General features: G+C 39.4%; 1 protein-coding gene across 2 annotated transcripts in view; it reads left to right on the top strand.

The window, feature by feature from the left end:
- UAH (ureidoglycolate amidohydrolase) overlaps positions 1-18,525 on the top strand; it is a 327,116-nt gene that overhangs the window by 246,931 nt on the left and 61,660 nt on the right. For both annotated transcript variants that reach the window (XM_089788436.1, XM_089788437.1), the window contains exon 10: positions 8,770-9,010. In XM_089788436.1, the coding sequence (XP_089644562.1) occupies positions 8,770-9,010 (241 nt within the window). The remainder of the gene's footprint in view (positions 1-8,769; positions 9,011-18,525) is intronic.

Below are 18,525 nucleotides of genomic sequence, written 5' to 3'. Positions count from 1 at the left end.
CTCAGAATCGTCCTCCTCACAAGATGTGTCTTGCCAGCCACTATCCGTGTTGCCTGATTCGTCCATCTCCTGCTGTGCCCTCTTCTGGTCAACGCCCTTCTGTCCTGTAGGTGAGTCTAAATGCCTCCATTGCATTACTGGAGGCTCACCAGGTATCGCCAGACTTGGCTTAATTTCTAGCTTGTCATGGGGTATCGTCCTCGCAACTGCCTCCAAAAAGAGTCCGATGGCATAGTGAGACATATAAAATGTTTTATGCTGCAGAGTCATGAACTCATCCATGTGCGTGGCCAAAAGAGAAGCCCATTCTTACACTTTCTCATTCATGAGTCCGTTCATCATGCTAACCAATGGAAAGGAAATGTCGGACGCCCTGTTGGACCTTTTAACCATACTTTTTACCACATCCATAAGGCACTTCCAATGGCCTTCTCTAATATCAAACTTTCACAACCCTCGTCCCTTCGAAGTGCCAATAAGGGTATCCACCTACTGCTATACCTAGTCGTTACACACCAACTGTACTAGCTGTAACTTCCTTTCCCTATCCATCTTTTGTGGCTTACTGTCAATTTTCTTCCCACCTTGTGCCACTCCTGGAATGTCGAACACTCTGGTAAAGTCAGCTGGCCGAAATGAAACCACCATGTCACACCCCAAATGTCGAATTGAACTCTTCCAGGAGTGCTTGTCATACACCTCGATCATGGGACACAATACACTTTCAAAGTCTCAGATACAAAAAACTAGCATCTCAATTGGCCACTCCACTTGCACCTTTTGGATGCTTGCTTTGACGAGGTGAGTATCTGGATTCTCGTTCCACCATTTCCTACAATCCAATCCATTCAATCCTTCAAAAACTACATTTTGTGGCGTTGTCTGCGCATCCGGCTGATTCTGTACTTTGGCCCTTTGCTTGCCTTTGTCCTTTCCGTGTGGTCGTACTTCAGAAGGCCATGCCTGCACATCTTGAGTCATAGTTGAATCGTGATCGGGTTGCTTCCTCCAAGCTCTCTTTCTGGCTGATTGCATATCAGTTTGCTAAATATTACACCGTTAGGTCAGTTATTATTATCATTTTTTGTGTATGACTGCCTACTGGAAAATTCCCCTCTGCCTAGCCATACGGACACTATCTCGTGCTCACCTCCAACTTAACAAAACCACTATTTGCAAGCTAGTGAAATTCAACTGCAGAGTTAGGCATACCTCCAGACATGCTTCACGTGAGCAAGGATGAATTGACCTTAGCATACCAGCGTTGTCATACAGTGTGATGGTGCTGAATATTTTTGCCCCAATATAGTAAGGTTAATACTCTTTGCCTTTGACCTTGTCGTGGACGGTGAAATGCTCAAATGTTTGCTTGCTTTTGCCGTACGAACATTACTGGAAGACTTTGTATGGTATCCAAATTATCCTGCAAATGATGGAAGCAATAACCGCCGTACGATGGTGCTAAGTCGCCTAATCTTGCCGTACAGTCTTAGTCTAATGATGCCTCCAGGAGTGATTTGTTCTACAGAAGAGGGGGTTGTATGGCTCAATGCCTAAACCCTTAAAGACTTTGCCAAGATATGGCGGAAATGTCATACGATGCTTTAACTTGAAATGACGTACAGTGATATACTGCTTCAGCCGTATGGTGATCACTGGCACTCGCAATACTTCGTCCTACATCCGTACGATGACCACCTAGCCTCAAACAAGTAAATGTGCCTCTAGAAATATAGTGCGTCCAGAACTACTTATACCTCCAGAATTATCATGCTTCCAAAGACTCCTTATGCGTCCGTACGGTGCTGAAGCTCATAATACCTTACCTTGCAAAAGGCTGTACAGATTATGTGTCTTTTAAACATCCTTTACACCATACAATATAAAGTTGTACAGTGGAAATTAAGTGTGCCTACAAGCCTTATGGTGATCACTTTCAAGTGGTACGGTGATCACTAAAAACACTATATGGTGCTTAACTCCCTGATCTCGTACAACATTGCTTTTTTTTTTTTATAAATATTTTTTTTATAATTTTACTACTGCTCCTTAATGTGCCCTGATGGCGACTTAGCTAGAACACGATAAATGTTTAACTTACACCCGTTCACTATTTTCGAAACTTCTTGTCCATCCAACATTGATAACTTGATTGCTCCATTATCGCCCACTTCCCGAATCTAATATGGTCTGACCCACTTAACTTTGAACTTGCCTAGCTTGATCTCATTCTGGCCATCGTACTTCAACACCCACTGTCCGGGTTGAAACCTGTTTAGTTTCAAGTGTTTATCGTGCCATGCCTTACGCCTGTTTTGTGTTACCTCCATCGCCCACTATGCCAATAATCGCTTCTCCTCCAGCTTGTTCAATTTATACAACCGCTCCCTTAAGCTTTCCATTTCGTCTAACTTGTTTTCCAATGCTATCCTCAAGCTTGGTATCATGAATTCCGTTGGTACTACTGCCTCCTACCTAAACATTAATTGAAACAGCATGTGCCCCGTTGTCACCTTATACATCGTGCAGTAAGCTGAGAGAGCGGAGGGTAATTTTTCCTCCCAATCCTCACCTTCAATTGTGTAGGATTTGTAGATAATTGATACCAAGATTTTGTTGGTGGCCTCGGCTTGTCCATTTGCTCTTGGGTAGTACGGGCTCGATAATGAATGATAAATCTTAAACTCGATGGTGAGCAGTCGGATAACATGGTTTACAAAATGTCCACCCCTATCACTTGTTAACTGCAATGGAATCCCGTACCTAGTAATAATTTGCTCATAGTGCTTACCGCCGAGTTATCTAGCAGTGCGCATGCCTCCACCCATTTGATCAGGTACTCCGTCGCTACGACGATGTATCAACATCTTCTGGTTCTGCTTGCCTTCAAGGGTCCGATGAAATTCAATCCCCATCGTTCAAAGAGTTCCTGGGCATGAGAGGGATTCAAAGGCATGAAGTCTCACTTCAAAGGTTTCCCGCCTCGCTGACATGTATCGCATGCAACGACCCACTCCCTGGCATCGTTGTGTACAGTCGGCCACCATAGTCCCTCCAGGAGTATCTTTCGTGCAGTTGTGTTTGGCCCCATGTGTCCTCCTGCCGGTCCTTCATGTGCTTCCTTCAGTACCCTTGGGATCTCTTCCTCCAGGATGCATCACCTTAGGATCTGGTCGGGTCCCATTTTATATAGCAGCCCATTGATCAGTTGAAACGTTCAGCTTCGCAACACCAACTTCCATCTTTCATTTGGTGGTATGCTACTCGGAAACTGGCCCGTCGACAGGTACTCCCTGATGCTCATGTACCATTTTAGCAGTACAGCAATTTGGAACAACTATGCATGAGGAAAGTTGTCATTCACACCGTTTGCAGGTTCACCTGTTTTGAGGCGTGACAGATGATTTGCGCTTACATGTTTCCTCCCTGGCCATACGATGATCTTGAAGGTAAACTCCTGTAATAGAAGCAACCAACGGCTGATTCTTCCTTGAATGACAGGTTTATTGACTATATATAGCAGAGCCTGATGATCGACATAGAAGACAAACGGTGTCGCCAACAAATAATGACAAAATTTCTATACAGCGTAGCCCATCCCCAAAGCTTCCCATTCGGTCATACTGTAATTCTGTTTGGCCTTTACATTGGGTGATCCAACTCGTGGCTACCTGTCTGTGCCAAGGTTGCTCCAATTGCATAGTTGGATGCGTCGACATGAACATGAAACTCTTTGCTCCAATCCGAATACACCAAGATGGGTGTCGTAGCCAATCATAATTTGAGCCCTTCAAATGCTTCATCCTGTTCCTTTTCCCATCTAAACGCTTCTCCTTTGCACGTTAACCTATCCAGTGGGTATGCTACCTTGGCAAAAATTTTGATGAACCGTCTGTAATAGCCTATATGTCCGAGGAAAGATTTTACCTTCGTTACATTGGTGGACGGCTGCATCTCCAATATGACTCTCACCTTATCCAGATGTCTTCAATCCTTCCTTACAAACTATGTGTCTGAGCAACCTTCCCTGCAGAACCATAAATCTGCACTTCTTTGGATTCAGGGCTAGGCGCACGCGTCATCATCTCTCCATACATTCGCCCAATGCTGCCAGATGTTTTTTCTCGATGCTGAATACCGACCAATCATCCAGGAACGCCTTGAAGTTTCCAATGGACATTTTGTCAAAGATGTGTAGTATGATCTGCTGGAATGTAGCAGGTGCATTGCACAGGCCGAATGGCATCCAGTTATATGTGTACACTCCATCTTCTATGACAAATGTTGCCTTCAGTTTATCCTCCTCTGCGATTGAAATCTGATTGTATCCAGAGAATCCATCCATGAATGAGTAAATCTCGTGTCCGGTTACCTCCTCCAAGATGCTATTTGTAAATGGAATCAAAAATGGATCCTTAATCGTGACTGCATTAAGGCATCTGAAATCAACACATATTCAGATCTGGGTGGTGTCCTTTTTCAGTGAGATCACTATGGGTGACACCCATTTACTACTCTGCACATTGAAATTAATGCCGGCTTCTAACATCTGGTTGATCTCTTCTGTAACCGGTGCCGCATAGTTCTTATTCATCCTGTAGGGTCACTTCCATACAGGTACAGCTCCTTCGACCAATGGGATGTGGTGCACACACAACTCTAGCGGTACTCCTTTCAGGTCCTTATATGTCCATGCGAATACATCCTTATATTCCAAGAGTATCTTGAATGTCACCACCTTCAATACTGGATCCCAGTTATCTCCCACCAGTATGTTTCTTGGTTCGGCTTTGTCTCCCAAATTCATAGCGTGTAATGTGGCTTCATTGTATTTGATGGGCTCCCCTTTAGTGAATGCATGGGCGGGTGTTTCATTGAGCGGCACATTTCCCTCTTTTACCTCCATGAATTCTCTTGGAAATCCATCCTCATTGTGTCCTTTATCCTCAGCACGTTGCAACCCTGAAATAGTTCATAGTCCTTTATCTGCCAGTGGTAAAGACTGTTCACCGAATCCAAATCGTCGTCTCCTTACAACCGCAAGACTCCCTCCTGATTTGGTTCCATACACTGCCTCCCTTCATCCTCTTCTTCGAAATCTGATGACAGGGCTTCTTCCCCGACCATTTGAGTGTGTAGATCAATGACGTATTTCCGCCCTTTGCTTTCAAGTGATAGAGTATTTTTCTTCCAGTCGTGCTTAACTTTGGCTTGTATCAACCACCCCTCGCCCAGAATGGCATCGTATCCTTTCCGCTTCAGCAGGATCACGACGAAGTCCAACAGAAACGGCTGTGTTCCAATCAGCACAGGGTCCGTCGGCCACATACAACATGTCACTACATAACAAGAACCTTCCCGAAGGAGCAAATACCGACAGGATACATCCTAACACACACCCTGTCGGCCAATACCGATGACATACATCCTGATACCAATGACATACATCCTGATACTGACGACATACATCCTGATACCGATGACATACATCCTGATACCATATTTATTGATGACAAGGTTCTAATCTTCTTATTTCTTTCTGAATTCATAATGTTATTTCAGAATATTAAATGTTAGTCTAAAACTTGTTTATCTTTGCAATACTTTGTATAGGGCAGTATGTTCTAAGGAGCAGATTTCAATGTTTTTCTATGTCCTTAGACTACAATAACACCCACCCCTTATACCAAGACCAAAGGGCATGGCCCTTAAAGGGACATGACCCTCTCTAGGTCGGCCCATACAATACTTGTATAAATTGACACCTATGAAGGAGATAACAAGAATGTTAACTAACATAACAATTAGTTATAGTTAGTACATAACATGTTTACTCCAAGGATCGCCGCCCTATTTATTTTTCAAGTGTAGTATATATATAATGGCTTCCTATGGTATAAGGGGAGAAGATTAAGGTCTAGTCTGCACTTCTCAAACCAGTATGAATATCACAGTTAATATTTAACATTTTAAACCTAAACATCCTCCTTACTTCTATTCTTTCTTCTCACAAGTGTTATCCCCTCTTCTCACAACTAATCTCATCTTCATCTTTGGAATATTGCAAAATGATTTTATTTAGTTGTCAATGTGGCTTTTTTAAGCTAGGGTTGTTGTAACAAGGTGTGGTAGTCCTTTTGGGCCTTTCATATCTTTTCCTTTCAATTTTGTAGTTTTTTCCTCCATGTTTCATTTTATATTGATTGGGTTGGAGGGGAGAGGCAAGCCATCCCTTGAGATACCCCAAAAAATAGGTGTTTCAATGTAAGAACCCCAATCTGTTCTAACTCCACAAACACTGAATTCTCCTCACTTTTTAGATGTTTGACATTTTGTCAAACACTTTGCATGAACCCTCTATCTTGCTGTCTTTTATTTTCAGATGGTAGTTGCTAGCTTGAAATGATTTTAAATGAAGTTTAAATACTTGCAAATGATTACTAAGAAATCGAAGTAAAGAATTGGAACACAAATGCAATCCTTTTTAACCATTTGAATGCAAAAATAGGATTTTTACATGTTAAATGTGCATCTACAGCCAATAGACATTTTAACAAACATTTGGTATGCAACCTGACTTATTAAATAGAGAACCTGGAGTGCCCTTGGTGTTGGATTTGTTGTAGCTGAGATAAGGAAAACTCCACGTCAAGAGTAAGAACCATAAAACGCAGCCCAAGGTAGGAATACAAATTGGCCTCTAAGAGATTACAGGCTGAATTTATACAGTCCCAAATACCAACTGTCAACGCTGCCCAACAATATGATGTTGTGCAGATAATATATGTCAATTTGCAGCAATCTTCAATTCACCTTCAAACCACAGTAGCAACAGTAATGAAGGCTACATGTGAGGCGTTCTAATCAGCAAACCCTTTGATAATAATTGCAGCAATTAAACACCAAATTAGTATACTTCAGCACTGATCAATCAACTCAGAAGTCAGAGATAATCCTTTAGCCAAAATCAGAATATTTTAATCCACTATACCTCAACAGTGGATAACAAAAATAATTTCACTTTTCAGCCATATAAATCATAGTAGGAGAAGTCACAATCTCAGATCAAAACCATTATACTTCAGAATGAAGTTGATAATTTGTAAATTCAGAAATTCCTTCAAAGACAAATAATATCAAATAGACAATTGGATGATCTATTTGCTTCATGAAGCCACTTTTTATAATGCACTTGGCTTCACCAACACACCATTAATTAGAAGCTTCCATTAAATTCTTTTATGAAATAATTTGTTCTAGCACATGGCTTCATGAAGATACTTTTCACTTAAGAGGCTTCAACTTTTAAATATAACAACTCCTTGCACTTTTATATTTAATACTTGATTTAGCCTTATAATTAATTAATAAATGGCCCCTTCCAATGATGACTCAATCCTCAACTGAAGTGATATTATAAAGTTAAATCTTAACTTTATAGTAAGCCATTTAATGATTTAGTAATAATTTGGCCACTAAAAATACAATAACTCCCAGAATACTCATGATTTAAATATGTCATCTGAAATAGGAGTCACACCTATTATTTCTCCATGTGACCAAATGCACATTTCAAAACTAGAAAGGGTCCGTCTCAATCAACACCCTACTTACCACAAATAGTAAGTACAGAAAACTAAGCCTAAACGAAGTCCAATCTGAGCCAAACGAAGACCGACTTGTAATTGATTGAATTGTGGAGAAGATAATACCCTCCGAAGCCAAGCCATTGCCTCTGAAGACCCTCTATCCACAATAATTAGCCTACGAGGACCACAATAATAGACTAATCTCTCAAATTCTGATGCTGGCAAAAATGGGAACATTACATTCAAATCAATTTCATCTTCGTATTTCTTTGTATACCTACATCGTTGTAATCATCTCTAGGGAGTAGACCTTAAAAAGGATGTAGCCTTGGGGTATATAGGTAGTTTTCACAAGCCTTCTATGACCTTTTGCACATGTGCATCGCTAAAAATCATTAGGCAAAGTGACCCAGGAAATTCATAAGCATATCTGAACAATTTTAGTGCTAGTGGGAAGATATATGCTGACACACCAACATAGCAGTGTGCACTCTAAAATTTGTGCTTTTAGGTTGGCAAAGCTATTGGTGCATTTGATATCTTATAAGCTTCCCATGATAATCAAAGTGGTATGGCTCCTTTACAAATTCTATATGCAATACATTGTTTATAATTGGGTAGGTGGAGCTTCATTAGTGTAAAAGACGGAATCATTCTCAAGAGAAACTCAGAGCCAAATGATATGATAAATCTGTTAATTAAATCATCAAGAAAGAAAACAGCTGCATGGTTGAAGTCTTTACCCTGTTAGCCTACTTAGGTGAGAACTGAAATATCCTAGAGCAAATTGTGCCTCAGAATACAAGCCTATTGGGGGAAAAATTGCTTACCTCTTTTTATGGATCATGTCTTTAAATCTCAAGTGATGAAGCTTCCTTTAAATATTCTGGTAACTCTCTTTGAATTTCATGGACCAAGCTTAAATTTATGGAATACAAAAGTTAATATACAGTTAGTACCATGACATATTATAGATTCTTGGATTGGAAGGCAGCACAATTGTATTGCAAGGTAAGTAGAGAAGAGACAAAGAACTTAAATACACTTGATTTAGATATCAGACTACTTATTGTATAATGCATGTAGCAGTTCTTGTCTAAAATTTGTTCGAATTTATTTCAATATTGTAATTTGTTACATCAAGAAACTCATAAATTGATCTGGCTTTGTTACTTTTCAGACACTAGAGATATTGATGAAGAACGCAGAAACACTATAGTCCAAAAGATTTATCAATCTGCTTTAGAAATAGCCAAAAAACGTCGGGTTGCACTGTCAGAGTTCCATATTGTGAATCAGGACCCACCAGCTCATTGTTATGAATCTATAATTGAAGCAATGAAGGACACATCCAAGCATCTGAATTTAAACTACAGGCTCATGATTAGCAGGGCATACCATGATTCATTATTCATGGCCAGGTAATTACTTTTGGTGGAAGTGGATTTCAATTTTATAATTTCCCAAGTCTGCTAATGGCAAATGCATCTGTTTCTGCACATTTTATTTATCCAAGAGTTGTGTTACATTAATAAAGGAAAGCACGTATGTACCTAAGACAAACAACTAAGAGTGAGGTCATTGCTACTCATCTGATCAATTCCTCCATCAGGGTGTTTTAACATTACTTTTTTGGTATTCACCAGATTCTGCACAACGAGTCTTAAGATTTTATATTTTTGAATCCTCAATTAAATTCCTCAAGTTTAAACTGTCAAAATTAGTTTTACTTGCTTTTTCATAGTCTTGTTTGGTCTAGGTTTCTATTTGATATAGAGAATAAGCACTAGCGAGGGTCCCATTTGCAAGGTCCTAATTGCACAGCTCCTATAACATCTGGCAACATGAGCTGCCCTTACCCATGCAGTGGGTGAAGCCAGTGTTTCAAATCTGCAACTACTATCAATGCCTTTCAATGGCTTAATCATCCGGTCTACACCATTTGGTCCTTGTTGCTCTAGAATTTACCGTTCGGGGTTGATCATATTATCCACATTCTGTATCATAGACAACTCCATTGTATGCACAGCAGTTATGGAAGCTACAGAAAAACATCTATTGAAAGATTACAGATATTTTAAAACATCAGATACATTGGAACTAGTCTAAATTTTACATAATTGGTATTTAATATTGAATCACCAGAAATTTAATAAATTGCATATTTTCTGCCAACAAATCTTTGTTTATGAATAGCATATCTGCATGTCGAGGATTTACTCAGGTTTCAAGCCAGATTTTCCAAAGTATGTCATTTGTTATGGGAGCAAAGAATGTGCTACAAGCTCATTCAGCTTAGGATTTGCCCAAGCTTTAAAGAAAATTTCTTAGTTTTCTTATAAAAAAGTTCTATTATCGATAAGTTGGAATCAAAATTATTGATGCATTTCATATAATAACCACCCTAGAAATTCCTCTCCTCTTATCCCTAAAATGTTACAAAATATCCCTAGTTTACATAGGCATTTTGTCGAACACTTAAACTTGCTGGTTGGTCTGAGATGGTTCAAACTTGCTTTTGAATTGGTTTGGTAAATAATCAATTTAACACTAATTTACAAACCATTGATAGATCATACAAAAATATTGCATAAAATTAATCACAATGAATTTCTTTTAAAAAGAATAGTAAACTTCTTTCGTGCAATTCTTCATATAACAGAAAATATTAATCGCTTTAACCTCTTTGCAGTTACTATCTGTAAGGACAATCATGTCCTAAGAATAAAATAACAGATCACAAGAAGTTAATTAAAAAATTCTTTACTTCAGAATGTAAGACATTTTTTTGTCTACTTTCCAGTGCCAAATATTGGTTACTCAAGACCTTCAGTATAATTTACATAGAAAGGTTCATACAGGACATAATTTACGTAGCTAATCAGAGCTCTCCTGTCTTGAGCATTAAGTGGTCATTCAGATCGTACCTCTACCCATATGGGGTAGGAATTAAATAAGTGGTCAGTAATTACAGACTTAAGGAAATGTTATAATATATAAGTAATTTGATTAAAGACTTGCAGACCCATCAGGACCAATACAGGGCCCTAAGTCTTCTTGCTAGAGATTTCATAGATTAACCCTGTTCTGTACGTAGAATCCCTACAAGGTATATAATTTTTTTAAGTTTCACACCCTTCATTGGGTTTTGGGCATACAACCAAGTGCGAGAACACCGAGAATTCATTTAAGCCATGGACCCCTTCTCAGCTTTCAGGCTTTTGGGTAGCTACAAGTACCTTCCTGAGTATCAAAGTATGTTGGACATTGTTGGTTATAGTTTTTTTCATTAACGTTATAATGTTATCACTCTTAGCTATATTCAAGATACCCAGGTACTAGTGGGAACATCCTTCATAACCCAAACTGCCTACATACCCTATATCCATTGGATCAATGTTCATGGATTCGCACTCTAGTAACAGTTCGTAGTTTGACTGTGCTATTTTTCAATGCAACTGTATTGAGAACGCAACCCTTTCAGTGTATTAGCTGATCCCAACCAGTTCTTCGCTAAGTATCACCCACTCGGATGCATCCAGTGGATTCTATATCATTTACATCAAACACTTGAAGTGTTTTCCATATAGTTATGCTTGAAAACATGTTTTAAGATTACCTATGCATGTAGATGGTTTTATTTAGACTCACACTGCGTTTTCTAGAGCCATAACTAGTTCAATGTCCGCCTTACTATTTGTTTGGTGTACAGACAATTTGGGCAATAACTCCCTCAACCTTATATAACAATTATAATCAGACTTGTGTTTATGGCTATCATTTGAGGATGATTTGTGGTATGTTGTTCGGGATTTATGATCAATTTTCAATGTATTAGCATAATTTTCTGTCAAGACTCCTCTAGAGGTGTTGCCCAATGTACAGTCCTATTCCTTTTAGCTCTAGGTTGCAATCAAGTCAATGTCCAGTTTGAGTTTATGTCTAGAATGCCTCTAGGATGATCTGTCTTCTCATCATCCTCTTTCGAGCTAACCTATGCAGGAAATCACATGAGCATTGCGCTGGTTGAAGGCTAGGTGATTTAGGGTTTTGGTGGGTTGGTTATAAGGGTCTCCTTGATAAGAAGAAGGTCTATAAATCCTAATGATTCATCATCTACAGTTCCAGAAGGATTTTGAAGACAAAGATCTGCAATAATCACATTTCAATGGAAGATATCACAAGTGATCAAGCTTAGAATGTAGAGAAATCAATTTGTATCAGCAGCCTATGAGTAGAAAAGTCAATCAACAGAAAGAATGCACACCATTGGTTAGTTGAAAAGTCAATTGTTCTTAGAAGTGGATCCTGGGCCGTCAGATGAGGATCAGATTAAGGGTGTGTGTAAGGTCACTAGCCAAGAAGTATTCAATATATTTTAAGTTGTGACCTAGTGAATGTAGTAACAATTAGTCCTAAATAGTTATCGCAAGGTTGCACATAGTTAAAGCTTACTTGAAGTTAAGGCAGCGACAAAGCAAAAGTGTATAAACCCCATGATCAGAGGGTCGCAGGTAGGTTAAGTTAATCACGGGTCAAGTCTGCGAAGCAATGAAAACAAAAGAATTGCATGCTCGCTAGTAGTTAAGGATAAAGTTAACATAGCGAAGTAGAAAAAGGTCATTGGTTGCATGGTCATAGGAAGTTGAAGACAACCTGAAGTTAATGTTGCGAAGGCGTGACCATGTTAGTGTGTAGTCATTGCTAAGTTGCTGCTGTTAGTAGAATGGAGACGGGTCAACCTGCGAAGTGGCGAATAAGAGGAATCGCAAGGTTGCTGGTTAACAAGCATTCAAAACATTTTAAGTTGCGACCCGGTGAAAGAATTAACAATTAAACCTTAAAACAAATAGTTGCATGGTCACTGGTGGTTAGAGATAACCCAGAGTTAGCATGGCAAAGCAACGAAAGCCAGTGATCGCACGGTCACAAAGGGTTAATCATAACCTGGGGTTGAAGCTGCGAATGAGCGATAATAGGTGTTCGCATGGTCGCAAGGGGTTAAATGAAACTCTGAGTTAACTCAGCGAAACAACAAAAATTGATTGATTGCATCGTCGCATTGGAAGAAGAAATCGTATGAATAACAAGAAGCCACGAGAAAAAAAATAAAGAGTGTTATTGTGTTTTAATCATGATCGTTAATTTGAGACCGATGGCTAGAGTTCAAACTTGCAGTGATCGTTGAAATATGAATTACATAGACTTGGCGCCAAACAACAAAATATGAAGAAGTGAAGATTACCTCAGGGTTCCTGAAACAGTAAGAAGATCAATAGTCACTATGTGTTTCAGAAGTGCCATGACATCAGGATCATTGAAAATTTCATGTTTTATTTCTATTATGTGACTATTGCTCTGCTAGAAAGGAGGGATGACAAAAAACTATAAATATAACTTCTTTTGATAATACAAAGGTCGGGAAACTTGAGGTGAATTGGCTTTGTAATTCCATTTACCTAATTTGTTTTCCATGTTTTATTGCCCATAGATTAGTTCTACATTGAGAGTTGAAGGACGATTGCATGTAATTCTGTGATCAACTTGTGGATTCCATTTCACCATGGTATTTACAGTATAAGTAATTCCATTTATTTCTTCACATATGGTTATGCTTCTCCTCTCATTTATTTCATGGCATGTTAGAAGTAGTTTCATTGGGAATTGAATAATAAATGTGATTGAATTCATTAGTAACTTTTTGGATTCCATTTCATCCAAGTCTAATAGATAAAGCAATTCCATTTGCCCTCATCTGCATCTCTTCTTCCTTTCCTCTTTTGCATCTAGATGGTTAATCTGCATTTAGAATAAGAGTAAAAGTTAGAAAATCTCAAGATAACCGACTATAGCCATTCCAATGGGTGTGATAGGTTGTCCCAATCCATTTTGCCTAAATTGTTTATGTCTACAAGCAATTTGGTTAGCCTTTACTAGCCCTTAGGTTAAGAGCTTATTCTGTCAAAACTTCTGATCTAAGAAAGACATATTCATTGCACATCATTGCAAGGCCTAAGGGAGTTGTACCTTGTAATTTAGAGTGCAGTGATTGAACACATCATTGATAGATTATCCGGTAGTACAACCACTTTTCTTCTCTTTGTGGTTATTTTGCTCAACCATGCAGGCAAACTGAAACCTTCATCTATAGAAGTAGGTACAGTGGAGACCATTGGCATTGATCCAGATTGTATTTCTGTCATGACTAAGCAAGATTCAATCTGCAGAATTGAAGGCATAGGAACATGCTGAGATGACTCTGTCATGAAAAGCTCAAAACTCGTCAACGAGGTATCAAGTTGGGAAACTTGACCACTTGTGAGAGTTGGAAAATCCTCAAACACATTTGCTAAATGCTCATATTGTTCATTTGCGGGAATGAGAGGAGCAGCAGAAGAAATAGGAAGGGCCATTGTATTAACTTCCGAGATTGGAATAGGAATGAAAACTGTGGAGAATGAATCCACATCATCATCTACCTCATCTAGAAAAGGTGCCTCATGTATAGATGACACATGAGTTGGTGCAGGCTTTGGGGGAGATATGATCATGACTTCCCCTTCTTCATCTGTATCTTTTTTATCCGATTTTGTCTCTAGTTCCCCTTCTGATTCTTCTTCTAATTCTTGAATTGGTTCAGAGATCTGAGATGACTTAGAGCCTTTTCCACCCTTTAATTTGAATTTGAGAGAACCCTTAGCATCAGAAGATGAGGCACCATTTCCCTGTAATCTCTAGTTGTGACTTCCTGCTAGGAGGGCCAAAATTTCCACAATCCAAGCCCATCCTAGGATTAACTCTTTTAAGGCCTTTATTTTTCAGCCATTTTTTAGTTTTTACCAAGATGGATTGAAATCTATCCATTATAGATGTACCTTCCTTCTGTTGCCACTGAATAGGAAAAGGGCACTTCTTATCAAAGCCGGCTTGATGAACCTCCGGATCAAGGATGTCGCCATCATCTTCAACTTGGAAATCTGAAGGAATCTCCAACATGTTTAGATCAGTTATTTCTTGCAGGATTAATCTATAGTAATCCATCTTCATGATGTCAAGCTCTATTCTCATGTCAATCCAAATAACCTTGATGCGATGAATGTGAGTGTAAGCTCTTTTCATTTGAGAATTTATCTCTCGGTAATCAAAGTCAAATCTGGCCTTGAACTTCTTCAAGGTGATCAACTGCAACTATGCTTCCATGTTCTTTTCTTTGGGCACAAAATTGATTGAATAGTTGCCAATCACCAAGGATTTGTGATGGGGACACAACCCAAGAACAGAATGGACACAACAGAAAAGGGAAATTGTATTAACTGAAAAATAAGCTAGTACATTCAGTACAGAGAAAATAAACTTCAAAACATGCCCTAAGGGCTTACAATAGCATAAATGTGGAGATAATTTTTCCTTTTAGTACCTCCTCTCAAACTCCACTCCAAACTCCTTTTACAATGCCAGGAATCTCTTTAAATAGACCCCGGAGGCTTAAGGACTAGGAATACATTCTAGAAGGTGCTAGTAGGCATCCACCGACCAAATAGAAGGCTCCAGAAGCTGCGTGAGAAGTCGACGCAAATCTAGAAGAATCCAAAAACGGTAATCGAACTTCCGGGAGGCATAACTTTTGAACCGTAACTCCGATTGATGAACCGTTTACATTTCCGAAAAGCTCTCGAAGCGCTCTATAGCCCTATGGACTAGCTTCGCTCGTCCCCCATTTTTCGGCCCTTTTCGAAGTCATTTAATGCCCCTAACTTGACTTTGAAGCATTCTTAGGAGGTCTCCAAAACCCAAAAAACTGCAATAACTTTTAAACCGTGGGGCCTTTTGACCTAATTCTTTTTCTGGAATGCTCTAAATTACAATTACATTCATCTAGCCAATTTACACCTCCTAGTTCACCAAAATGATGGCTCAATTACATACTCCTATTTTTTCGGGATTTACACGAACACTGATAGTGGAACTGTGAGAGTTGGAACCTTTATTTGACCCAAATGGGTATCCAAAAATGAAAACACATGAAACAAAAACTAAGTCTAAGTATTTTTTTTTTGGGTGACACAGGGTTGCCCTTATACCTCTGGATGCTCCTGCATCAGACACCCAGGGTAGATTGAAAAGTGACCCTGTCACTTGACGAATGGTAGAGGAAATCCCAAATGGGAAACCTCAGCTGCTGAATCAAAGTTTAGTCCTCGATCGACCTTCCTTTCCACTTCACCAAATATTCTTCATACTGCCTATTTCTGGTACTCCTACCCACACGATGATCTAGAATGTCTTCTATCTCCTCCTTCTTAGAAGCAGGAATTGGACATGGCTCTAACACTAACTCCTCATCTGCACCATCATCATGATACTCTGTTAAATCTGCAATGTTGAAAATGGGAGAAATGTGAATACCATCTGGCAGCTCCACCTCATATGCATTTCCTGAGTCATGTTTCTTCAAAATTTTGCAAGGGCCAAATTTCTTCATTTTCAGCTTGTTGTAAGTACCGACTGGAAATGTTTCTTTTCGTAAGTGCACCATGACTAGATCCCCTACTTGGAATTCCTTATGTCTTCTCCTTTGATCAGCCCTAGCTTTATACTCTTGATTCATCTTGGTAATGTGTGCCTGAACCTCCTCATGTAGACGCTTGATATGTTCAGCAAATTCTTCTGCTTCAGCACTTGTCCTCTCCCCTTGCTCTATCTTCCTCAATTCTGGTGCAGTCCTTGGGCTATTCCCATATACAATTTGGAATGGTGATTTTCAAGTACTTCTATTTATAGAGTTATTGTAAGCAAACTCTGCTTGTGGTAGAATCAAATCCCATCCCTTGGGCTTATCCCCAACTAAACATCTCAGCAAATTGCCCAGACTTCTATTTACCACTTCTGTTTGGCCGTCAGTCTGCGGGTGATGCGTGGAACTGAATTTTAGGTCTGTTCTCAACTTCTTCCACAATGTCCTCCAGAAATACCCCACAAATTTAGTATCTCTGTCAGAAACTATACTCCTTGGAAGACCATGTAGTCTTACCACCTCTTTGAAAAACAAGTCTGCAATATGGACAGCATCATGAGTTTTGTGGCATGGAATGAAATGTGCCATTTTGGAGAACCTATCAACCACCATGAATATTGAGTCATTACCCCTTTGTGTCCTCGGCAATCCAAGAACAAAATCCATACTTATGTCCTCTCATGGCTTTGATGGAACACGCAATGGCTGATATAGTCCAGTATTGTGGCTAAATCCCTTAGCAACTTGACAAACTTGACAACTCTGTACAAACCTTTTCACATCCTGTGACATTTGAGGCCAAAAATAATGTTCTCTCAAAATGGCAATGGTCTTATCTCGACCAAAATGTCCTGCTATCCCTCCACTGTGTTTCTCCTTAATCAGATTTTCCCTCATGGAACTCCTTGGAATGCACAATTGACTACCCTTGAACAACATGCCATCCTGAATCAAATAGTCTAACCACTTGGTTCTATCTACAGCAACAGGCTCTTTACAAGCTTTCCATGCTTCAGCAAAATCAAGATCCTCAGGGTACAAATTCTCGAGTTCATCAAACCCAACTACTTCAACTTGCATTACTGTAAGCAACAACTATCTCCTCTGCAACCCTGTTAGATTTTCCACTTCTATGTTTCAACACAAATGTATAACTCTGCAAGAACTCTACCCACTTCATATGCCTCTGATTCAATTTACCTTGGCTATTTAGGTGCTGTAATGCCTGATGATCAGTATACAAAACAAATTCCTTTGGCAATAAATAATGCCTCCATTTCTTTAAGGCTTGAACTATTGCATAGAACTCTTGATTATAAACAGAATACTTCTTTGCATCATTCAATTTTTCACTAAACTATGCAATAGGCTTACCTTCTTGGCTTAATACAGCCCCAATAGTGCTGCCACTGGCATCACAATCCACCTGGAAAACCTTTCTAAAATCTGGAAGTGCCAACACAGGTTGTTCTGTTACCTTCTTCTTCAGCAATTCAAAACTTCTCACAGCTACTGCAGTCCATTTGAACTCTTTTTTATCCCCTCTTATTGTATCAGTTAGGGGTGCACATATGCCACTGAAATTCTTAATAAACTTCCTGTAAAAACTAACCAGACCATGAAATGATCTTACCTTAGTAGCAGACCTTGGAGTAGGCCATTCCAAGATGGCTTTTACCTTCTCTGGATCCATTTTGAGACCTTCAGGTGATATAACAAACCCCAAATAGACTAACTCTCTTTTTGCAAAGATACACTTCTTCAGATTAATTAACAGTTTCTCTTCCCTTAGCCTTTCAAGGACACTACGAATATGCAATAAATGTTCTTCCAAAGTCTTGCTGAAAATTAAAATATCATCCAAATAAACAATAACAAATTTTCCCAAGAACTTCTTAAGTACCTCATTCATGAGCCGCATGAAGGTGCTTGGGGCGTTTGTCAATCCAAAGGGCATGACTAACCACTCATAAAGACCCTCCTTGGTCTTGAAGGTTGTTTTCCACTCATCTCCTTCTCGAAGCCGTATCTAGTGATAACCACTCTTTAGATCTATCTTTGTGAAGTACTGAGCTCTACTCAAGCAGTCCATAAGATCATCCATCTTGGCAAAGGAAACCGATACTTGATTGTTATCCTATTTATAGCTCGAGAATTTGTACACATCCTCCACTCTCCATCCTTCTTTGGTGCGAGTACTGCAGGTACTGCACATGGACTCAGGCTCTCTTGAATCAAGCCCTTCCTCAACAGCTCCTGAACTTGTCTATTTAGCTCCTCTGTTTCAGTAGGAGTCATCCTGTGAGCAGCCTTGTTAGGCAAACTAGCTCTTGGAATCAGATCTATCTGATGACTGATTTGCCTTACTAGTGGCAATCCATCTGGAACATTATCAGAGATAATATCTCCAAATTCCCTTAG

This window comes from Cupressus sempervirens, chromosome 6 (assembly GCF_028749045.1).
Source record: "Cupressus sempervirens isolate cs-2001-9-10 chromosome 6, ASM2874904v1, whole genome shotgun sequence".
Classification (NCBI taxonomy): Eukaryota; Viridiplantae; Streptophyta; class Pinopsida; order Cupressales; family Cupressaceae; genus Cupressus; species Cupressus sempervirens.
The sequence above is the reverse complement of the archived record's forward strand: the minus strand, read 5'-3'. Positions and strand labels throughout refer to the sequence as shown.